Consider the following 25,281-nt stretch of genomic DNA (forward strand, 5'->3'; position numbering starts at 1 on the left):
CTCCGTCCTCCCTGAACTTGCTTTTTTTCTTTAATTTAAATTCAATTAGCCGAGGTATAGTACATCATTAGTTTTTTATATAATGATCAATGATTCATTAGTTGAATATAACACCCAGTGCTCATCATATCACGTGCCCTCTTTAATTCCCATTAACCAGTTACTATTTCTCTCATTCTCTAAATATTCATATGCATATCCTCTCTTCCCCTTACCCCTGCTCTCTCTCTTAAACACACACACACACACACACTTTCTCTTCTAAATGGCTCAAAATGTCTGAAACTTACTAAGTTTTCTGTGAGGCTCCAAGAAAACTCCAATTCTGAAATTTCAGTCAATTTATTGTTATCTTTCCTTTGTACATCGTATTCCTCCTATCTTTCATCAGTATAATCAAAACACAAATCATTAACTTTGTTCTCAACATCTTTATATCAACTGGTTTTATCATTTTTCCATCCTGGTGAAATCTACAGTGATAGGCTAATACCCACACATTTTGGTGTCAGAAAGATTGGAATTCAAATTCTACTTCTGTTGTTTACTAGCTGGGTGACCTCGAATTTAAAAGCTGAGTATTTATTTTTCTTTTTACAAAAGTGATTTAGCTAAGCTCTCTGCTTTCCATTCTTTTCTTTCATTTGGATCTGGATACAATAACCCAGATCTATCTTTCCAAAGCTTTTCTTGTTTCATGTTACTCTCACACATGAAAATGCACTGCACTGACTTCTTGGGTCCTCTTCTTACACCAAGTTTCAAGAGAGAGAGAATTCCTACAAACTGAGTCTCACAGGGGCTTGCATCATCTGGTACTACCTCATCTGGCAAAAGCTTCCCCCAATGGTGGCAAAAATAAGTCGGCCACCTTCAGATGCTCACTCCTGATCATGTCTCTGTGCTTCTCCCCGACTCTCAACCTAACCATTGCCTCAGATACGCTGTGAACACATTCTCTCCACTAAGACTTCCCTCCATACTCTAGCCTTCACTCCTTGCTTATAGAAGTCTAAAACACGTTAAAAACTTCAAAACATTATCCTTTCAATCACATAATAGTCTATATCTGCATCAAATCTTTTGGAGAATAATATGGGTAATTATTTTAAAAAACAATCGAATGCATAAACAGACACGCCTTCTCTTTGTATTTATTACATGTGTCTTCACAAATAGAACAGTTATGAAGGCAAAAAATTTGTTTAATAGAGCATCAGAGTCAAAAAGAGCATAATACCAAGTGATAACAGGAACAAGGAAAGCATTTTTGGAGTTTTTTAAAGTATAAATTTTATGCTTTCATAAATTACAAAATCTGTGAATTCGGGCATTTATCTTTAGTAATATTTCATTATTAGCATTTGCACACTCAAGAAATGTCATGTATGACCAGTATTTCAGGGTTCTTTTTCCTGTTCCTGAGAAAAATGCAGTAGCAATCTTGTAATTTAGTTATTCATGTTATGCCACCTTTAAAGGAATTTGAAGATTTTCTCAAGAAATGACATAAATAAAACAGGCAAATTTTTAAAAAATAAAGTTACCCACCATAGATTAGTGTCTACCGATAATAGATATTTTCTTTCTTTCTTTTTAGAGATTTTAGTTATTTGAGAGAGAGTGAGCGAGAGAGAGAGAGAGAGGACACAAGTGGGGGGGAGGGACAGCAGGAGAAGGAGAAACAGACTCCCTGCTGAGCAAGGAGCCTGACTCCGGGCTCAATCTCAGGACCCCAGGATCATGACCTGAGCTGAAGGCAGACACTTAACTGACTGAGCCACCCAGGCACCCCTCTAAAATTTTGAACCCTATTCATCACTAAAGTTAAATTATAATCGGTACAATCTAAGTTGTTATAATTCACTACTTTCATTAGCATGAATCAATGTGGTACTATAAATAAAATCTTTATAACTTTAGCACAATTGCCTTTTTCAATGATACCAGCCAGATACCACTTATTTATGTATAAAACATACGGACTGAAAGGCCAGGTTCTGAAATAAAACTCACTGTCCTCAAACCCAGCACTGCACTTCAACCTGGCATTACACTCACCCATGTAAATAAAAAGAGAACTGAGTAAAATTACTGACCTCTCTATGACTGTTTCCTTGTCTAGAAAACTAGTGAAAAACAATGAGATATATTTCAAGGGTTACTGTATGGAATCACTAAGATATATAGGTAAGATGCTTACAATGGTATCTTGCACATAGTGACTAATGTTATCTATTACTACCATATAAATCTAACGAACTGTTAACATTAATTCCCTTCAAAATTACCATTTAATAAACATATTTTTAAAACGTGTAAATTATTCCTGCCAGTAGTAATCTCAAAATCCATGAGTTACCCACTTAGCCCTTACCAACTATCACAGCAAGGTAATTTGCTGCTCTCTTGTTTATCTGTGTTTTACAATGGAGCAACACAGAGTCTGAAGGAGGTAAACATCATCACCATGTAATTAATCATTATGCTCCTCTTGATATTACATCCTGTATTCCAAAAATGATTTATATCACAAAGTTCTCAGTGCCTTTCTCTGGCAAATATTCATTTCATAAGCCTTGCAGAGTCATCCTCCATAGTATTTTGCAAAATGAGGGATATGATATGAATCTATTGTGTTGTAACCAGCATTTTAAAATAAAATAGATAAAATAGTGAAGAAACTATTATACATGATAAAATTATTGTGAATTTTTCTTTGTTTTGGGGATGTGTGTGTATTCCACACTGTGCAGTAGGTCATAGCTAAAAAAAAATCGAAAGACACTGATATAGCACAGAAAAATACTGTGATCGTTATTGCTGAGATAAAAAAAAATATACAACACAAATCCTGCCACTGAGTAAATTTCACTGTTATACAGAAGCAGTGTTTACATGGAAATAACATAGGTAACAAAGGAAAATTAAGGGAGCTGAATTATAAAAGATTTCAGCATCACTACTTCAGAAGAAAGAGGATTTGGAAAAGCTTCCTATAAATTGTAGTGCTTAAGGTGACTTTTGAAATGAGTAGGATATTCAGACCTAAAGAGACCACTGAAGAAAGTCCCAGGACATGTGTGACAATCACGTAATATTTGAACAAAAGATTTAATAGGCTCAAATCAATATAGATCAATGAAACCAGGAACTCGTTCTTGGAAAAGATCAACAAAATTCATGAACTTTTCATCAAGAAAAAAAAGAGAGACAACTCAAATAAAATCAGAAATGAAGGAAGAGAAATAACAAGCAACACCACAGAAATACAGAGGATTATAATAAAATGTATGAAAAATTACATGCCAACAAATTGGGACAACCTAGAAGAAATGGATAAATTCCTAGAAACATACAACCTTCTGAAACCGAATCAAGAAGAAGTAGAAAATTTTAACACACTAATTACTAGCAATGAAAGTTAGCCAGTAATCAAAAAACTCCCAACAAACCATAGTCCAGGACCAGATGGCTTCACTGGTGAATTCCACCAAACATTTAAAGAAGAGTTAATACCTACTCTTCTCAAACTATTCCAAATGAACAAAAGACCAAAGAGAGCTTCCAAATTCAATCTATGAGGCCAGAATTACCCTGATACCAAAACCAGACAAAGACACTACAAAAAAAGAAACCTGTACGCCAATATCTCTGATGAACATAGATGTAAAAATCCTTAACAAAATATTAGCAAACCGAATCCAACAATACATTAAAAATCATTTGCCATGATCAAGTGGGATTTACTCCAGGGACTCAAGGGTGGTTCATTATTTGCAAATCAATCAGTGTAATACATCACATTAATAAGAGAAAGGACAAGAACCATATGATCATCTTAATAGTTGCAGAAAAAGCATTTGACAAAGTACAACATCCATTCATGATAAAAACACTCAACAAAGTACACACAGAGGGACAATAAAGGCCATATATGAAAAATCCACAGCTAACATCATACTCAACAGTGAAAAACTGAGACCTCTAAGGTCAGGAACAAAACAAGGATGTCCACTTTAACCTTTCTATTCAACATAGTACTGGAAGTCCTAGCCATAGCAATCAGACAAGAAAAAGAAATAAAAGGCATCACAATTGGTAAGGAAGCAGTGAAATCTGCACTGCAGATGACATGATACTAAAAAGAGACAGAGAGTGTGTGTTAATAGAATCAGAGCTGCCTTTTAGAAGGATGAATGCTGGTCAGAGTCTCATTCTCAGTCCGGGCCATTAGAGAGCAACTATAAATTCCATTCAAACTTCCAGGGTGAGCAGGTGAGGCAGTCTCCCCACCAATGTAATCTGTCTCTCTGTGAGAGTGATGTGTTCAGGGCTGGTCCATGACCTAAGTTATTCCAGTGTGTTAGTCCTGGGAATTTATCAGAACTACTTGGTGGAAAGTGCTTGTTTTTCCTATTTTTGTTAAGCAATTAAAAGGTAGGCCCAGGGCTGTACTGGGTTATCCTTATCACCGTCTGGAGAGAGCATTACTGTATGTAAAGTCCAGCAGCACTAGGATAGGAACTCAGACTTCTAATAATAACATGTGATCACATTGAACTAATATCTAAGCACAGTTAAAAGAAGCCCTCCAAATCCCCTCCTTTCTTTTTTAAACTAAGCTAATTTGCATTAGTTTTTTGTTACTTAAAAATTAAAAGTCCCAAAAAAAGTCTAATTCGGCTCGGACATTATATCTTCTTTGGGTGATGTGATTTAAAAATGCTTCTAAGGCTATGTCCAAATTCAGAAGGAAGAGTTTGCTGTGACTGATTAGTGATGTCTGCCTTGGGCACCAGAGAGATTTACCATGACACTCAGGCCCCATTTCCGCCTGCCTTGGTCTGTACTCATGCTGTCCTATAGGATAGTAAATAGCTTAGTTACATGTGGATATTTAAATTTAAATATATTAAAATTTTTCAAAAAAAACTTATCTCCTCAGGCATACTAGCCACATTTGCGTTGATTTTCAAGTGGCTACACCTGCCTTGTGGCTAGTGAATTAGACAATGCAGATATAGAATTTTCTCACCATTATTTTCAAAGAACCACATAAATACAGCTGCAGCAAGCTAGTAAATGCTCTCTGAGAACTTGTTCCATGTTACCGACTTTAAAATACATATAATAAAACTGAATAGATAATTCCAATTAAATATGCCAAACGCTTATAACTAAAAAATTAGTATCTCAATGTCTTCTATCTATATTCTTCAGGGGGTTTAGATCTTTGCTTTTACTCAAGAATGTTCAAAATCTGGGAATATAAAATAGTAGTTCCTCAAGAAATACGGTGGTCCAAATACTAAAGCAAGCTAATTTTCAATCACCCTTTCAGGAACCTGCTACAAGTGCCTCACTCTGAAAACTGTGAGCTCATTAATGGCAAACATCCTTTTTTACGTATATTGATTTCTTTACTACCCACTAAGATAAGTCAGATAAGCAATGAAGATGTCATAAACACTCTCTTAAAGGACACTTTTACCATCTAATTGAGAAGAACAAGATAAAAACATAAGTATGAAATATGATATCTAATAATTAAAATATAATGCCAGCTTTTATAACAAAAATTATAGTGATATGAGAATACAGATAAGGAAAATGCCAGAATGAAGGTTTTATAAAAATGACTTCTGAATTTATCTTTTATATGGATAGGGGGTAAAGAATGTTTAAATCTTGAGATAAAAATAAAAATAAGAAACTCCAAAGCAAATAGTTTTAGACAAAGAGGAGATCGAGAAACAAAAATAAAGGTAACTCTGACTAGGTAAATTAAGGCCACTTGATGAAAAACCTAGCATGCCAGGATATATTTTTATTAAAAGCTGCCTTAATACTAAGGTTTTTGAGCAAACAGATAATGGTTTCCTCCAGATTTCTTTGCCATAAAGGACCCTTTCATTTCAAAGTAACCCTGTGAGTGGCTGAAAACTTAAAGAAAATGTAATTGCAAACATTTAATCACTTATTTTCTGTCTTCTTTTAATTTATTTCATTAGATATGTCTAGAGATATATAAGTACATATATTTTCATGGAATCTTTCTCCCAGTGTTTCAAGTTATAAAATTGTGAATATTACAAATTAGGAGTCTTTTTTCAATCATTCTCATGATTATACAACAGATGGCTAAATGCTTTTAAAATCTTAATTATTATTTTTTGCCAATTTCTCATTCCAATCTTATCTAAAATGTCCTGCCTGTTTCTAATTGAGCATTTTATGGGGAGTGAAAAATATGTCATTAGGCTTTGTTACAGTTAATTATAATGAATTTGAGACATAATTCTGCAAAAGCACCATCATTTATTTCTTATTTATATGGTCTTCAAATTATTGATATTTTCTTATCTTACTCTTCATGAAACATATTTCCTTTTTAGAATTATACACAATCTTAGGAATCATTTGTGACAAATCTTTCCTTTACCACAGAAATCTGAGATCCAAAATCATGAAGTCCTGTGTTTAAGGCCATATATTAGCGACACGGTTAAGACCATAGTTCTAGACTCCTTTTGCTGTTCCAAGTCTTGCATTATTATACCATCTGGCTACTACTGCTAATTCCTACCCCAAATGCCATACCATCATTCCTAGTAATCATACAGGAAATATGTACTGAGACTGCCATATATCAGGCACTGTGCTGGGCACTTTCATATAATACCTTTATTGCTTATAATAATTCTGCAAGGCAATTATTTTCCATAGTTGACACGTGAAAACATTAGGGCTCAGAGAAGTCCTTTTAACTTGTCCATGGTTTATATAGCTCTACGTGGCAGCACCATACTAGAATTCTCAGCCAGATCTAACTCCAAACGATAAGATTATTTTCCATGCTTTGTCTTTCTAGCCTCTATCAGCTTTTTCATACTAGTTTCCCCCCACAAACAAACAATTTGAGTTAGATTTTCAAAGTTCTTACAAGGTTGTTTAATTATCACACAATTTGCATTGATACTTGCTCTTGGCTCTATAGTAGTTTTCATCCATATTGCACATACAATCTGTGAGACCAGCTACTTGTTTATTGAATTGTGAAATTTAAACCATTTTGTTCCTTGATTCTAACTTAACCACAACTAACTTCTGAATAAATAATTGAGAGGAACATTAATATCTATGCTTTTTATCATTTTTAAATAAAAGATACATATATATTTATTTTTTTCTATATTACAAGAAATCTTACTATTCTAAACCATTTAATTCTTAGGTAAATACTACAGTAATTTATCAACTGTAGCATGCACAATGACTAAGAAAAAAATGCAAAAGCAAAAAACATTGCTGGTTGAACTATGAAAATATCATCCATTAGACCCATTGAGATTACAGACATGTTTGTTTAAAAAATGACCATTTTAGAAATAAATCAGAGAAAGACATGTATTATATGACCACACTGATATGAGGAATTCTTAATCTCAGGAAACAAACTGAGGGCTGCTGAAGTGGTGGGGGGTGGCAGGCATGGGGTGGCTGGGTGATAGACATTGGGGAGGGTATGTGCTATGGTGAGCACTGTGAATTGTGCAAGATTGTTGAATCACAGATCTGTACCTCTGAAACAAGTAATATATTATATGTTAAAAAAAAAAAAAGAAGATAGCAGGAAGGGAAAAATGAAGGGGGGTAAATCGAAGGGGGAGACGAACCATGAGAGACGATGGACTCTGAGAAACAAACTGAGGGTTCTAGAGGGGAGGGTGGTGGGGGATGGGTTAGCCTGGTGATGGGTATTAAAGAGGGCACGTTCTGCATGGAGCACTGGGTGTTATACGCAAATAGTGAATCATGGAACACTACATCAAAAACTAATGATGTAATGTATGGTGATTAACATAATAAAAAAAATAAAATAAAAAAATAAATACAAATATAGTTCATTTGTATGTAGTTAAAACTAAAAAAAAATGAGCATTTTAGAATCAATGAATTAGTTTAAAATAGCTAACTTTTCATAATCAAAGTGATTAAATCTATCAAAAAGTCTTCTTTTAAAAAGTAAATTACCTATGTGGAAAATTAAATTCTATTTTAAAAGGAAAGTAAACTTTCTAATTTCTGGAAGGCCATGATTGGTTTTTCTTACCTCATCAAATCTCTAGAGTTTGATATAATTAGAGAAGTAAGAAAAACACAGGAAAAAAAATCCTTGTAATTCCCAAATCTTGCTTACACAGTGGTTTATACTCCATTCCAAACCAATATTTCATCAAATTTATTTTCAAAGTACCAAAATCAATAGGGTGTTATTTCCAATAAAGGAGAAGAGAAAGATGACCTACAGAAGAGGGCACAGAATAAAATATTATAGACTATATCAATAGGCAAAGACTTTAGCACAAAGTATTGGATTCCTTCCAAAATGTGATTTAAAATTATTCAGCCTATTCTATCACAGTTTTTAGCACATGGATTTGTTAGTCATGACCAAGCTGACAGAGACAGTCAATCATTTATGCTAATCTTTAAAAAATCTATTATAATTAATTGGTAAGAATTATATTGCTTAAATATAAATCTGTCACCTCAAAAAGTTGGAAAGTTTTGTTTAAAAATTATTTTTTAAATGTTTTCCCGGGTTAAAAATCAATGGCAGACTTCTGGTATCAACTCCAACATGTAAAGAGCTTGGAAATCTTTACTTCCATCCTTACCACAAGAAAAAAGCTGAGCAAAGTAAAAATCAAAGTGGTTTTCTTAAATCCTTCAGAGGATAGAGGTCTCAGAGTGCTACTCTGAAATCTGGAGAGCCAGGAAAATACAGAAAATCACAGCTGAGCTCAGCTTACTGGAAGCAGAAGCTACTGGAGCCAGTAACTGGTAGGAACCCCTAAATGTAATTTTGATGAGTTACTGGAGTCACAAATTTCTAGAGATCGATATGGACTAGCTTGACAGCTAAAAACCCCAGGGTCCAAACTCAGGGGAGACCTATACATTTATGGGTTTTACTTATAAGAACCCACCAGGTTCTCTCAGAGAAGATTAGTGAAAAGTCCCCTCCTATATAAGTGAAGGCACAAAGTAGGAAGAGGGGAGAAAAGTAACCATTTTGAAATACGCCCAAGGGAAAAGTAACAATTTAAAAATATACCCAGAGCATTTTACATAACAAAACTTGCCCTGCAAGGGAAAATATCTTACCAGATCTTTATCTGACCTGGAGGGAAGGGCAATTAAAAAAATGAGATTTAATTACAAGATTATAGAACACTGATGCTTCCCAACATTTTACCACCATATCAGTAGGGTTCCAACATAACAACAATAGATTATAACTGTAAGAGCTGTTAAGACATACTCTATTTATGAAGGAGTTCTTAGGGTAATCGTAAGAAAGGGGAAGAAAACAAAACCAGGAAACTAGAGGCAACTAAGCCTCTGTCAACTACAGCTAGGGTAAACATTAAATGCAGTCCAGTTCCAGGCAGATTAACATAAAATCTCACACCAAACGCCTAACCACTCGGTTTCTATTTTCTAATATATCACACCCAGCTTTCAAAAGAAAATTGCAAAGCCTGCTAAAAGGCAAGAGAAAATACACTCTGAAGAGACAAAGCAAACATTACACCAGACTCAGATATGACGATTCTGGAATTATCAGATAGAGAAGTTAAAATACTTATGAGAAATATGTTAAGGGCTCTAATGGGAAAAGTTGACAACATGCAAGAACATATGGGTAAATGTAAGCAGAGAGATGGAAACTCTAAGAGGGAATCAAGAGGAAATTCTTAATCAAAAGCACAGAATGAAGAATGCTGTGATGGACTCATCAGTTGACTGGATGTGGCTGAAGAAAGAATCAGAGATCTTGAAGACACATCAATAGAAACTTTCCAAGCTGAAAGGCAAAGAAAAAAAAGAACACAATACCCTGGAACTCTGGGACAATTACAAAAGGCGGAATATATGTGTAATGGGGATCCTAAAATAACAAGAAAGAAAGGAACAGAAGAATATTGGAATAATGGCTGAAATCCACAGGTATAGGAATCTCAGAGAACAGGAAGCAATATAAATATCAAAAGCTAAACACCTAGGCATATCATATTTGAACTGCAGAAAACCAAAGACAAAAAGACTATCTTCAAAGAAACCAGAGGATATTAGAAAGCAACTTGCCTAGAGAATAACAAGGATAAGAACTGATCAGATTTGTCAGAACCTTGCAAGCAAGCAGAGTGTAGTGAAATGCTCAAGTGTTGCAAGAAAAAACTCCAGCAACTGGGAGTTGTGTTCAGTGAAATCATCTTTTCAACATGAAGGAGAAATAAAACCTTTCTCAGACAAACAAAAACTAAGGGAATTTGTTGCCAATAGACCTGCCTTGCAAGAAATAGTAAAAGAAGGTCTTCAATAAGAAAGAAAAGATAGAGGTCAGAAACTCCTATCTATTTAAAGGAACGAATAAATGAAGGAAAAATGAAATACTTTATTATTCTTATTTTTAATTGATCTAATAGATTATTCAAAATAATAATATCAACAGCATATTGGGTGATTTTAGCCTACAAAAAAATAAGAAGAATGACAGCAATATTATAAACGATGGGAGGGAGGAACTGGGAATACGCTCTTACAAGGTATCTACTGACAAAGCAGTACAGGGTTATTTGAAAGTAGATGCAGCAGGCACCTGGGTGGCTCAGTTGGTTAAGCGACTGCCTTCGGCTCAGGTCATGATCCTGGAGTCCCTGGATCGAGTCCCGCATCGGGCTCCCTGCTCGGCAGGGAGTCTGCCTCTCCCTCTGACCCTCCCCCCTCTCATGTGCTCTCTCATTCTCTCTCAAATAAATAAAATCTTTAAAAAAAAAAAAAAAGAAAGTAGATGCAGCTTAGCCACAAATATCTACTTCAAACTCTAAGGAAATCACAAAATAAAATTTGTTAAAGAGGTACAATTGATATACTAAGAAGATAGAGAACATGGAATCATACAGTGGTCAATGATGTTCCAGCAAGGCTAGAAAAAGAAGGTAAATAAAAAAATAATAAAAATAAAGAGTAAGTACAGTGATTAGAAAACAATTACACACATGGTGGTAATAATCTAACAATATCAGTAACCACTTCAAATGTGAATGATCTAATATACTAATTAAAAGAGACTGTCAGAGTGGATTTAAAAAAAGACCCAACTATACGGTGCTATAAGAAAACTATTTTAAAAATAAAGACACAGATAGGGGCGCCTGGGTGGCTCAGTTGGTTAAGCATCTGCCTTTGGCTCAAGTCATGATCCCAAGGTCCTGGGAGAGAGCTCTGCGTAGGGTTTCCTGCTGAGCTGCCCCTCCCTCTGCTACTCCCCCGCTCATGCTCACTCTCTCTAATAAATAAATAAAAATCTTCAAAAAAAAAAAAAAAAGACACAGATAGATTAAAACTAAAGGGGTAGAGAAAGATATACCACATTGATACTAGGAAATTATAAATTAACACCAAAATGGGAAACCATTATATACCATTAGAATGTTTAAAATCCAAAAAACTGAAACTGAAAATACCAAATGCTGGTGAGTATACAGAGTGACAAGAACTCTGATCCACTGCTAGTGGGTGTGCAAAATGGTGCAGCCACTTTGGAAGACAGTTTGGCAGTTACAAAACTAAACACATCTTACCAAGACCCAGCTATGGCACTCCTATGAATTTACCTAATTGAGTTCAAAACTTATACCCACACAAAACCTACATGAGAATGTTTACAATAGATTTATCCATAATTGCTAAAACTTGAAAGGAGCCAGGATGTCTTTGAAGAGGTAGATGGATGAACACACTGTGGTTCCTTTATACAACACAGTATTATCTAGCAATAAAAAGAATGAGCTTTCAAGCCACAAAGACACGGAGGAATCTTAAACGCATATTGCCAAGTGAAAGAAGCCAGTCTGGAAGGCTACATACATTATACTATATGATTCCATCTATATGACATGCTGCGGAAGGCAAGACTATAGAGACAGTAAAAATACGAGGGGTTACCAGGGGTTGGTTAGGGGGAGGGATGAATCGATGGAGCAGAGAGGAGTTTTAGCACAGTGAAACTCTTGGGCATTATATTGTAATGATGGACACATGACGTGACATTACTCATGTGTCAAAATCTATAGAACTTTATAACACTGAGTAAACCTTAATGTAAATTATGTACTACACTAATAATAATGTATCTAGTGGTTCATTAATTATACCAAATGTACCACACTAATGAAAGATGTAAGTAAGAGCAGAGACTGGGGTGGGGAGTGGGGTGGAGGATGATCTGAAAGCCCTCTGTATTATCTGCTCAGTTTTTTCTGTAAATCTAAAACCGTTCTAAAAATTAAAGTCTAATAATTTAAAAATAAAGTCAAGGGCAGAAATGAAAACTCAGTTTGGCCCCAGTGAGCACAGAGCATCAATTAGTGTTCCTCCTATGTTAGATGACAGAAACAAGTCTGCTGCTATTTTTGGAAACCGTATTTGGCTCTGAAATGCCAGGGAAATACAAAACTGACAAAACCCTTCATTCCAGTGTTGACATTAAGTACTGCAAGTTGCACAGAGCTTAAAAAGAAGGCTTGTCACTTTCTCCCCAGTTACTTATTTAATCAATAAACGTGGCAGAATGTTAAACCTTAAAAAGACTTTCCACAATAAAAAGAGATACAGTTTTAACTTGATAAAAATAAATGAAACTGAATTCCTTCGCAACTAGAAACATAAAATTAACTAAACACTCCGTAAATCCTAAGTATGATCCTAAGCTCGTTACACGCAATACTTCATTGAATTCCCAAAATAACTCTATGAACCAAGTGCAATAATTATTCCCATTTCACAGATGAGAGAGTCATAGGCCAAGGAGGTTCAGTAAATTTCCTAAGACTGAGGAGCCAGATTTCAAACTGGCAGGTGGATCCGAAGCCTGCTGTTACTGTGCCACACTGCTTCTTGATTCTGGGAGTACTGGTGTAATTTTATCACAAAAAGATTATTCTAATCATTTTAAGCAAGAATGACTAAAACAGTGGAACTAAGATAGAGTACTAAGATGGGTAAAAATCCTCCAGTTTTTGTTAATCTGGAATACAATTCAGAGTGATATTTTTGCAGCGTAAGTGCTCTTTTCGTGCTATCTATGCAGAAATGTGTGTGCATGACCATGCATGCATGTGAGCACGTGTTTGTGTATCATGAGAAAAACACAGAATCAGAGAGACAGAGGAAGGGAGAAAGAGATTTTAAAACATAAGATAAAGGGGGGCGCTTGGGTGGCTCAGTCGGTTAAGCGTCTGCCTTCAGCTCAGGTCATGATCCCAGGGTCCTGAGATCGAGCCCTGTGTCGGGCTCCTTGCTTAAGGGGAACCTGCTTCTCCCTCTCCTCCTAGCTCAGTGCTCTCTCTCTCTCTTTCTAATAAATAAATAAAATCTTAAAAAAAAGAAAAAATAAGATTAAAAAAAAACCTCCTTGTATTAATTCTGGATTATACTAACTTGAATAGGTCACCAAGGTACCACAACATAACTTCTAACAGCTATTCTGAGAGAGATTTATAAAGCTATCTGTCTCATCTCTGCTTTCTTTCCAATTTACTCAGTGTGGAAAATAACACTGGCCTTCCAAAACCTTAACTTATGTTTGGACCTCTTCCATATGAGTCTGACTCTAGTGTTGCTGACCATTAAAATGAATATTTCAGTGGGGCTGGAACAGTCCTGTTAGCCCGAGCCAAGCTTTATATGGCTTGCACACTTTAAGAGGTTAATCTAGCAGTATTAAATGGAAAGACTATAACATTCAAAGAAAGGCAAAGTTCACTGAGTAAGACCCCAATAATATAATGGAGCATAAAACCTCTAGAATTTTTTACCGTAATATTTTATGAAATATAGGTACACACTCACTGGAATAGAATCCAATACAAATGGTTCTGTAGGTCAATTCAAAGTCAGTACATACGCAGTATCTTTGGGAGAAATATGTACTATTTCAAAAGTACCTGGACCTAGACGCTTCCTTTCTCTATTTTATAGTTTATTATCAGTCTAGAAATATGCTACATTGGGGAAAAAAGTCACCTACCACAGTATAATATAATTTGGCACCAAAACAAAGTTCAATAAAATAGTACAAATTTCAGTATCAACAAATCCTTGTGTTGTGGAACAAAAAGAATCACAGAAGTTAATTCTAAAAGGAAGTGCTATTTTAAGTGTGGGTGATAAACATAAAAATTGAAACAATGATTTCATTCTCAACTTCACAACTGATTATGAAATCCTTTAATGTGCATTGTTGTGAAAGGAGCAAAAGACTCTCAATTCGTACATTTAAAAGAAAAGTGAATTAGGAATGGGCTTGAGTAGAGCCACCTATTTGTATTATTCTGATGTTTCCTAAATGCTAGGAGCAACCATGATCCTCCTAAGGGGAAAGGAAGTAAAGGTCCACTTTGCATGACAAAGGTCAGATTTCTGCAGACAAATGAGACTTCTTTGATTGACTGTTCCTAGGTTATCACTGTCTGGCTGGGTCCTAGGAGGTCAAGAGAGGTTCTAAACTCTGCTCACTGCTTAAGGGACACCCCTGGGGCCACTTTAATCATTTTAAGATCATTACAACTTTTCTTATTCTGGTTCCAGCTTTACTCCCTTAAATCTTGCTAATACATATTGGCAAGTCAGTCCTGAGGTAGGTTAAAAAGAAATTGGAAGTATTTAGTATTATATGCAGATCGAAAGAGAGAATCCACTCATTTAACAACTTCTTTTAAATCTAAGACTGAGTTCAGTGAAATTCAAGTAGACCACAGAGGGTGATAATCAGGCCCCAGTAGGAAAGCTTGACTCTATTATAGCTGTCCTGGTATTTATACAATGTGATCAATGCCACTACTCTAGATTTCATTTAATATGATGTAGCTTTATACAAAAATTATCTTAGTTTCCCCAATCATTACACAGGTTTAACTGTAATTATGGTAATATTTTGTTTGCTTTTTTGTAATAGCTATTAAGTCATAAACATACAAGAAATGCTGAAGTAAAAATTATCACTTGAGTGTATTTCAATGCTCTTCTATTTAGTGCAAATAACATGTATAAACTTTCTCACAGTGGACTGGAAATACATCAAATGGATCACATGGATAAAAGAAGAGTTCTGTTCTGCCTATTTGTAATTAATGAAGGATAGCTCTTAAGTACTTTAGATAATGTGTATAAAACATCTATATTTAATTATAACATCCTTCTTTTAGATGATGGGAATTGAATTAAGAAATATTTTGAAACCCCTATACAGATATAAAAGTATTAATGGCTGTTCAAGAATTTCATCAGTACAACACTTGAAAAAGTTTGGTTTCATAAATCAACGGCCTGACGCTTCATTAATATCAGATTTTCAATTTTATAAAGGGAATAACCTTAACATATTAGGCAAATACAGAAAATATAACACTAGCAAAGACAAGGGTTGGATCTTTTCACTATTGTTATATATCACACAGACACAGAAAATGTCTTTCATATTAGTACAGATTTGAATAAAATTTTATAACATATATAGTGAGCAGGATTTCTCTTTGAATTCTGTTGTGGACTGAGAATTTTTACAAGAATAAATTAACAGCTTGCTAGTCATTCCTTACAGAGAAAAAAAAAATCCTGAACTGTTCTCATGGAAACTGGGACACAAAGTATGGGTTTTCAGTACTTGTTCTTAAGTATTGAAAAAGATCAGATTTTCTTTCTGGATGCTTTACTGGTTCCAAATGCCACTTCTTTTCAAAGTCAGTGTCAGTTCTGCAGTCCGTTTTCAGTCTCCCAGTGGTAAGAATATATTCAAAGGCTGTGTGCACAGCAGGGCAAAAGTCTTTCTCCATGAATGTAACTGTATCACTCATCAGTAACCTCCTGCCATAAAGGGGACTTATGTTTTCTTTCCTTTTAGTGACTCCTTGGGCTCTCGAATGCCAGTCACTGCCCGGAGACCTGGGGCAATATTCACATAATCTCTGTCAATAGTTCCTACATAAGCTACTGGTGCAACTTAACGTCAAGACAGCAGATCAAAGTCGGCGCATTCTAAAACTCATGTCCTTTATGGATCGATTTTCATAAACTATACTCTGTGTTTTAGAAATACATGGAAGCTCGCTCTTTGCTTTCTTCCTTTTATCCCAGCAAAGTTTATTTACATGAAAGGCAATTTGATTTGTACATAATAGTGTGAAATTCTGATGCAATGCATAAATCTCATTCTCCCCTGCGCATAGCCCCCTGGAGGTATTTTACTTCTTATAGTATTTTACTACACCTATTGTCTTATAGTAGAAATGCAAAACTCCTTGGGCTATTAAAATAAAAAGGCAGAGATTGCTTTGCAATACTTCACCGTCCTACCCCAGTGCCTGGTACAAAAGATGGTAGGAAATAAGTTCTGACTTATGACAGATTTTATTTTTAAATCTTCATTATGCTATAGGTAAATTATGACAGACAATAGTTTAGCATGTGTTTTCACAGTATATTATATCCATTTTAATTATTCAAGATTGCTTGGGAAAATGAATATAATTATTGGAAAGCATTTTTGCTCTCTTGATTTCAAATACAAATTACATAGATCTAGTCTTCTTAAGTAGACCTGAGTAAAATACAATGGACCAAACTATCTTCTCTGAATACCTTTTCAGATCAGTTCTGGGTACAAAGATTTTAAAATTTACAGCTTTCTCTAAAAAAACTGTATTTGGAAAACATGAGATTTAGAATAGAATGTACACCAATGCTATTTATGCTTATATCTAGCTTTAAATATATTTATCACAGAGGTAAGAGCATGTAACACATTAAATATGCACATATCAGAGGGCTGAAAAGGGAGAAGATGAGCAAACAAATACTAGCCTTAGAGCCAGAAGGCGGTTTGCTAAACTCCAAATAGAAGTTTCATTGTCCCAGTTCCCCTAAGCAAATTTTTATATAAAAATTACATGAGATCATTAGGTACAAAGCATCAGAGAGTTCTCCTGTAATCTGTGAGACATTAGGCAAGTCACTTAACTCAGAAGGTAGCCTTGGTCTTATCTGTTTTCACCACCTTACACAATTAAAATTTACGGGTTTTAAAATGTGTGAGGAAAAGAAAGTTTATTATTCCCATTTTTTGCAGTAAATGGCTGAGGCGGAAGAAAAATTTAGACAAATGGAGGAAATTACAGAGGACCTCATTAGTGGAGAAGATTTAAATTTTCGGAGAAACTGTATTTCTATTTTCCTTTTAATTCTACTCTTTCTTGCCAATAAGATAGTAATTTGTTTCAAATCCAAATACGATGAACTTTTAAACTCAAAAAGGTCCTTCGATTATATCCTGGATCAACTGATGTTGAAACTGGGGGCCGTATGTGTGTGCGTGCACATGCGTGTTTATGTTAAGGGCAGGGGTGGAGAGGACCTAAGAGCTGTGGTGCAAATCCTTTAGCTTTCCTCTAGAGCATGGAAAAGTGAAACTACAGGTACATTATGGAAGAGCAAGTGCAGTCTTGCTAAACCAACTTACCAGTTTTTCGAAGGGGGAAATCATCCTTCGCATCCTGTGCTCCTGGCAATGTGTATTTGTAGGATGGAGATGTTCCACTCAGGGGTGGAGAGCTTTGATCCAGTGACGTGTGGTGGGCAGCCCTACCGAAGAAAAAGAGGCTTCACCATTTGCTCTGGAGGTTTTACTGCGTGTTGGTCAGCAGTCATCAGTTGCACATGCTATACACGTGCCTCAGCTGTGTTTATGTTCTCTCTTGCCCGTGTGCACAAACCACAGCCTCACGGAACCAAGTTCGCTGTAGCAATATGCTATAGAATGCTGCAGGATCCCCAAGAATGACCACTGTGTGTCTGGTCACTCACTTACACAGAAGTTTGCCTCACTAAAAGAGAATTAACCAAGAGCCTGAGTTTGGATCATCTGAGATTACTGTGCATGTCTTCTTATGCGCCATACTAGTGAAAAAGTCATCATCCGAACCCTTTTTAGTCAACAGGGTAGAATAGCTAGAGTAAAAGTAAACACATAGAAGGGACTTCATTTTCAAAAATAGCTAGGTTATACATAAAAGTACATGAGGGTGGCTTTTCTACCATAGTGACACCACTGTGTCAACAGCCTCAGATCTCCTGACTTGTATAGCGCTTCCAAGGTAAAGGCTGGCAATCACATAATTCTTCAATATGGAACTGATTTTTAAAAATGTTTTGTCTTCCCTGAATAAATAGAGTGAAAGAGATGGAGCTGTACTACCAGGGAAACATTTTCAGGGCTGACCATAGATTATCCAGTGGACATGAACATCCACAATTACGATACGTGAAGAAAACAATGAACAGGGCATGGGTAGCACCACCAGGATGATAATTCGACCATTATCATTTATCTGAATCACACATTCTCAAAAATTAACTGGTTTAAGGGCACTTCATCTAGGCCTAACTGGCAAAAGAGTATTAAATTCGGATTCCATAAATTAATGGTGTCTGGTGTCGGACCCTACTGAAGTTCAGTTCAGTACAAAAAAGGATTGCTAAGTAAATGTTTAATATACCGAAGGGGACAGCTAAAGAACTTCCAGCTGGCATGCTGTTTGCATGTATTTGTTTCCCAATTAAAAAAGGTATTGTGTCTTCTTAAAATGAGCTTTAACTTAGAAGGAATATAAATTAGTTATAAATTATGTATGCAATTTTAGGTAATAAAGCGGTATTTATTTCTAAACACCCTGTGATGTTAACTGAGCATTTGAAAATTTTCTTCAGGGACTGGCTTCTCAAGTCAACTGACATGCCTGATAGAAATTACGTAAACCATTAAAAAGTATTTATATGGCACTCTGGAATCTGCCTCAGTTATTCTTTTTTTGGATGCTGAGAAGGGCAGATACTTTTAAAACAGAATTAGAAGTATAATAATTCTTTAAATAGAAGTCTTGGGATGCTTGCAGTTTCAATATAGAGTAATCAGTATGTATTCCCTTATCCTTGATGGTACGAGGAATCAAAAAAAAACTGTAAGTGTAAAATCTGATGGCCATTCAGTAAACATATAAAATGAGAGAAATGAAACTGTTCTCTATTAAGCCTATTATCCAAACATTTGCCTATCAGTGTTTGTCCTGATTTTTAAAAACACCACATTCCTTCCTATTTTCCTGAGATGAGAATTGTGTATCTCATAGTTCTCTTCACTGGACCTGGGGAAACATGGTTCCGGACATCTGTAAAAGCAGAGTGTCTGATGTTGTCAGCTTGTGTGTGAGAAGTCAGTGTGCTCGGCTCACAGTGTAGCAAGAATTGAAGTCAGATGGTCAGGGGTAAACTTGTCACGGAAGACTCAGCTTTACTTCCTTGCCTCCGTTCTCTTTCTCTTCCCTCCCTTGTCTTCCTGCTTTTTTTTTTTTTTTTCTTTAAGTCGAAAAGCTTCTGGTCTTTTAAAAATAGCTCAGATCTCCACCTTCTATCGAGCCAAGTAAAATAAAGTCTCAACCTGCCAAATCTTCAGAAATTATTGTAAAGATATCAGATGCACCATCTGAGAATAGAAAAATGCAAAATAGGAACTAATTTCTCTGCCCCACCCCACATTTCTGTTATTCATTCACCAAAAAACATATCTACTTCCTTGCCCTCGAGAGGATACTTGCTAACATTTATTAAGTGCTGCTCTCTGTTGCATACTTGACCACATTATTTCCTAGGACCTTTCCAGCAACCCTGGAGGGCAGGTACTATCATTATGGTCTTTTCACAGAGAAGGACGAGAATTCAAGGAGCTTGTCCACGGCCACATAGCTGAGAACTGGCAGACCCCAGTCCTGTGCCCAGGCTGACCGAGTACAGAACCTGTGTTCTTGACCCCTAGGAATGAAAAAGGCCAAACACTGAACATACGTGTACCAGAGCTTGGGATGGCGGCTCACGGAATGATTTTTTCCATTTGTTGGAGTGTCTTTTGTTGCTGATTTACTCAATAGGAATTCTTGAAGCTTCTGCTTTACTTCTGTACTTGCCACTGCCCCTGAAACACACACATACAGAAACAGATGTTGATTTGGGGCTTTGTCCTTTTGTGCCTCTGGAGTATTTAGCAAAAATTAAGAAGTATCACCACTGGTCACTGCATATGAGGCTTTCCTATTAAAAGAAATCAGAGTCTAAACAGGATTTTGAAAACGGCATAGTAATGTTTTGTAACTACTGCTCAAACCGCTAATTTTCAAAGGACCTTTGATGATTTCTTTAATTGCCTCTGCAGAATAGGGAGTCCCAGAATTAACACTAATTTTTTCCTAAGGTTAAAAAAAATGAGGAGTAAAACAATGCCTTTTAAAAATCAAGAGTCTTAGGGGACGGGGACCGCATAAGTGACTGAACACAATACAATGATCTTTCCTGAATTGCTAGTTTGAAAAACTCACGTTTTAAAAAACTCTTTTGAGCATTAAACAAATAAATATCACTGACAGTTCCAGTTCAAGTCATCTGATTTTAAACCATGCTACATCCTGATTTTGAACTGACCTCAGACAGGGAATTATTTGGATCTGTCTCCCTCTTGTGGATAGTTTTTTTTAACAAATGTTCTGCCTTCAACCTTCCCAAAGTCTGGGTACTCAAAAACTAGATGGAGGCTTGACTTACAGAGCAATTATTACTTGAGCAGGAGAAAGGTATAGTGGGGAAATGTGGAAGCAAGTTTATTAATAAAACAATAGGGCGGGGCACCTGGGTGGCTCAGTCGTTGAGCATCTGCCTTCAGCTCAGGTCATGATCTCAGGGTCCTGGGATCGAGCCCCACATCGGGCTCCCTGCTCAGCAGGAAGCCTGCTTCTCCCTCTCCCACTCCCCCTGTTTGTGTTCCCTCTCTCGCTGTCTCTCTCTCTGTCGAATAAATAAATAAAATCATTAAAAAAAAAAAAACAACACAATAGGGCATGGCTAGGTTGCTTTAGTAGAACGTTTTTAAGGTTCAAAACAAGAGAAATCGGTATCCTTGCCCAAAAATGCTGTTTACTTCCTGAGACACTGCAGACCGAATGCAGAGAGAGGAGATGTGAATGTCAAAGCTTTACACTGGGGTCCATAATTTACTCTTTTAACTAAACGCAGACAGTTTTGACAAGTTTGATCCCGCTCCTTATCAGGCTTCTTCCTGAATGACGACCAGCTGAACATGAGGGAAGAGATCGATCTTTTACCCCTGGTGCCTCTTACTTTCTCGTCCTCTATCTTTGCCTCTGAGGGGAGGAAGCGGCTGGTCTCTGCGGTGCCTCTCTACTTCCTGTTCTTGCCTCTGCTGCTCCAGTTTCTGCTCCTTCTCTAGGAGTTCTTGCTGCTGTTTGATGGCTAGGAGTTCCTGTTGCAACTTGCGAGAAGAGAAAGACATGAGAGTGTGCAATTTCTTTAGGCTTCATTGTCATCACTGACCCAAATCAAACTCTTAGGAGCTTCTGGAACTTGTTTCTGTTTCGTTTACATTTTTACTCACTTTTTGGGTAAATTATTGGAATCTCAACACAAACAACTAACTCCATAGACGGTCTTCAGATCATCAATCAGCACGTTTTTAGGTAGCTTCATCACCCGTGCCGCCCCACCAAAAGTCAGTACCAAATTTGCTCTAATCTTCAGTTCCCTGAGTAGCGTCTCTTTGTACATGTGAAATATAAGAAACAGGCAACGGCAAGAATGGCCCAGAAGTGTGTTCTATCGAGTCCCTCCGGTGATAAATAAACAACTGAAACCTTCATTTATTATCCTGAGAAATGGTATGAAAGTAATCAAACCGAAGGAATGGTGAGAAATGAGTTAATTTGGGGGAAGTCTACCTGAAACAGAATGAATGTTAAACATTTCAAAACCTGGGGCACCTGGGTGGCTCAGTCGTTAAGCGTCTGCCTTCAGCTCAGGTCATGACCCCGGGGTCCTGGGATCGAGCACCAAGTCAGGCTCTCTGCTCAGCGGAGAGTCTGCTTCTCCCTCTGCCCTCCCCCTGCTCGTTTCTCTCTCTCTCAAATAAATAAATAAAATCTTTTTAAAAACCTTCAAAACCTTCAGAAAATGTTCTCAGATTAACATATCTATACATCCATAGTAGGCTTTTCTCTCATTAGAGCAGAAGCCTACTTCATTCATCCAGCAGGCAAAAACCTTCAGATTAGAGATGGGTCAAAACAAAATCATTTCCGTTAAACTACTGTCAGGCTGTCTGAATCCCTTGACTTCACTTCCAAACAATAAGTAACATGAACATGAAGGATTCTTTTTTTTTTTTTTTTAAAGATTTTATTTATTCATTTGAGACACAGAGATACAGAGAGAGAGAGAGCATGAGCAGGGGGGAGACGGAGAGGGAGAAGCAGGCTCCCCACTGAGCAGAAAGCCCGATGCGGGGCTCGATCCCAGAACCCTGGAATCATGACCTGAGCCGAAGGCAGACGCTTAACCATCTGAGCCACCCAGGCGCCCGAACATGAAGGATTCTTAATAACCGTGTTGACATGTCCGTTTTCTCTCGGATGGAGAAACAGGTTCCTATGAATAATAATAAATGTGCTCCCTGCGGAGTAACTAAAGATTTTGAGTCCTACTTAGGCTCTGCTATTACTAGATATGAAATCTAGGCATCTTACTAAACTATTCAAAGCCCTGGCTCCTCGTATGTAAGAGAAATAATCTCCGTCAAACATCATGTTCAGAATGCACATGAAATTTAGTTTGTAAGTTTGAACCATACTGATTTCAATTACTATTACTATTTTCAGATCTCAGTCCTAATGAAGTTGGTGTAATTTGCTGTTTATATTAGATAGATACCTAAAACTCTGAAATTTATGCTGAAAAGTCAGAGAACGAAAACAAAAAGCTTTGTGGACTGGTATCAGTGTTACTCTGGAGGGAAAGGAAGCCAACTTCACATGCCAAACATGACAGCCTCACCTCTCCCAGAAGGATATGGTTAGAAGCATTTCTGGTTATTCTTCATATTAAAATCTTTGGCATTTTGGCCTTGATATATCAATCCCTTATTGGAATACTTTAGATACTCCATTGTAAAAGAAAACTTTATAACTTCACTTAAACTCTGCCTTAAATATTAATTCTATACAGTTACTGGGATTGGTGAAATTGATTTCAACCAAAGCCCCAGTGAAATTGAAATTTAATCTATCTTAGGAATCTACAAAAGCACACAATTCAATTTCCATAGCTACTATTCATTATTGAAGACTGCAGGAATGACACTGAATAAAAAGAGAAAGAAACAAAACACCAACTGCCCAGTTTCAGATGTTCTGCTACATGACACAGGGAGCGATGATGTGGTAATTTTGATGGCAGACAAGGCAAGACTACAAAACTTGGAACAACCATTTACTGGTGTGTGGTCTTGGGTAAGTTTCAGTATGTCTCTCTGCCTCAGCTTACTAGGTAGAAAAATGGGATAACAACATCTAACTCAACAGATGTTGATTACAGAAGCCAAAGATTCATAATGTTAATATAAGTAAAGTTTCATGTACTGTGTGTTCCTCATAAACATAAAATCCAAATGAATGTTGAAAGCATCAACTCAGCCTTTCCCATAAAAAATGTTGAGTAAAATGAAACAAAAAATTTAAAAAGTAAAAAGCTTACTAAACTTAAAAGGAAATGTAAAGGAGGTCTTTAGTTTCTGAGAAAAACAGCTTATTACTTTGGAAAATCATTTCAAAAACTAAATTTTCCTTTGAGCTATCTCAGAATCTTTTTTCTGTCAAGAGCCTCCTCTTTTCCTCTATTGTCCAGATGTCAGTAAACCTACTGTATTACTTTGTTTGAGCTAAAGTAACAGTTAATTACCTACTTGCTACTATTAACTCGTGAATAAAATGAAACAATACATTACATCAAAAATTTTTATATTGATCTTTACAACTACAAAAGGTGTCAAACATAAATGAAGAGAAGTATTTAAAGCAGTAATGTATTACTATTGCCCTGTATTCAATGCAACATGAATCAGTTACCACAGCAAAATGAACTATTATAGTTACTTTTAAATGTGTGGTGAAGAATATGAATTTTATTCATTCATCACTGTCATTCTCACATGCCAAGAATGAATGGAGAAGGAAATCTAAACATCAATGTTCCTGGTATTTTTTCAAGGGTCCAATAATAATGCTTTAAAAATAAGTCTATAAACTAAATTAAGGTTTCCTATTCTACAAAATACAGCCATGAGCTACTGGTTCTATATGAGACCCAAAACAAAATCCCCACTCTTAGTTTTAAGGTATCTTATAAGACTAATAAATTGCAAGAGTTCTTTTAGGAAAGTTCCCTAAAGAAGAAAACTATGATGTTTTATATCAGATGTCAAGCCTTTTTTGGAAAAGAAGATAGAAGAGGCCTTTCAGGTTAAGGAAGTGTATCTTAAAAAAGAAAGGACATAGGGAAGAACATACAGCATTTCTACCTTCTCAGACACTAATATTAGTGTGGTAGAATTTTATAATATTAACATAGATTAGTTATCTATATTAATCTGACATAAATGTGCTTGTATTTGATATGCAAGTGAGTCATAAATCAAGTATCTAGAACCTGTAATTTATTGCATTAGTAAATTAACATGTATTTACATCATTTTGAGGGACACAGACACAAAAATGGAATTTTATTATAAGTATTTGCTGATTTATATTACTGTCATAATAAATTCAAACTAAACATCTACTTAATCAGACCCAAATAGCTTTGCTTTAAATGTCTTTGTCAAGAATTTGAAAGACAATTTCACAAAAAAAAGCTTAAGTGATATTTATCTTAAAGATACAAAAAGAAATAGATACACAGATACACCTAAAATGACTTGATAACAAAATTGTCTATCATAAAAAATTCTGGGACATGAATATATTTCTCCTAGAAAAATTTACCCAACTTGGGTCTCAAACTGTCAACTACTCCCAAAATTCTTTCAATAAATTCTTATCTGCAGTCTATTAAACTTACATAAAAATATTAAAAACATTTACATCAGTTTCTTCATATAGAATTCTCTTGAGCTTTTTATGTTATTATTTTAAATGTACACATTATGAGGCCTTCTTCATGGGGAAAATTAGAATATATTCAGAACATCTACTTACAGGGAGGTGGGTGGGGGGATGGGGGAAATAGGTGATGGGGATGAAGGACAGCGATTGTTGTGATGAG

General features: G+C 36.0%; 1 protein-coding gene across 4 annotated transcripts in view; it reads right to left on the reverse strand.

Moving 5' to 3' along the window:
- HDAC9 (histone deacetylase 9) overlaps positions 1–25,281 on the reverse strand; it is a 901,117-nt gene that overhangs the window by 409,944 nt on the left and 465,892 nt on the right. For 2 of the 4 annotated variants that reach the window (XM_081800453.1, XM_081800451.1), the window contains exons 5-7: positions 21,292–21,433; positions 19,975–20,095; positions 17,591–17,712 (exon numbers count right to left, since the gene is read on the reverse strand). In XM_081800453.1, coding sequence (XP_081656579.1) covers positions 17,591–17,712; positions 19,975–20,095; positions 21,292–21,433 — 385 coding nt within the window. Of the gene's footprint in view, positions 1–17,590; positions 17,713–19,968; positions 20,096–21,291; positions 21,443–25,281 lie in introns of all 4 variants that reach the window. The other 2 variants (XM_081800450.1, XM_081800452.1) reach the window with 2 other exon arrangements.

The sequence above is a fragment of the Leptonychotes weddellii genome, chromosome 12 (genome assembly GCF_054177405.1).
Source record: "Leptonychotes weddellii isolate Sample4059 chromosome 12, ASM5417740v2, whole genome shotgun sequence".
Lineage (NCBI taxonomy): Eukaryota > Metazoa > Chordata > Mammalia > Carnivora > Phocidae > Leptonychotes > Leptonychotes weddellii.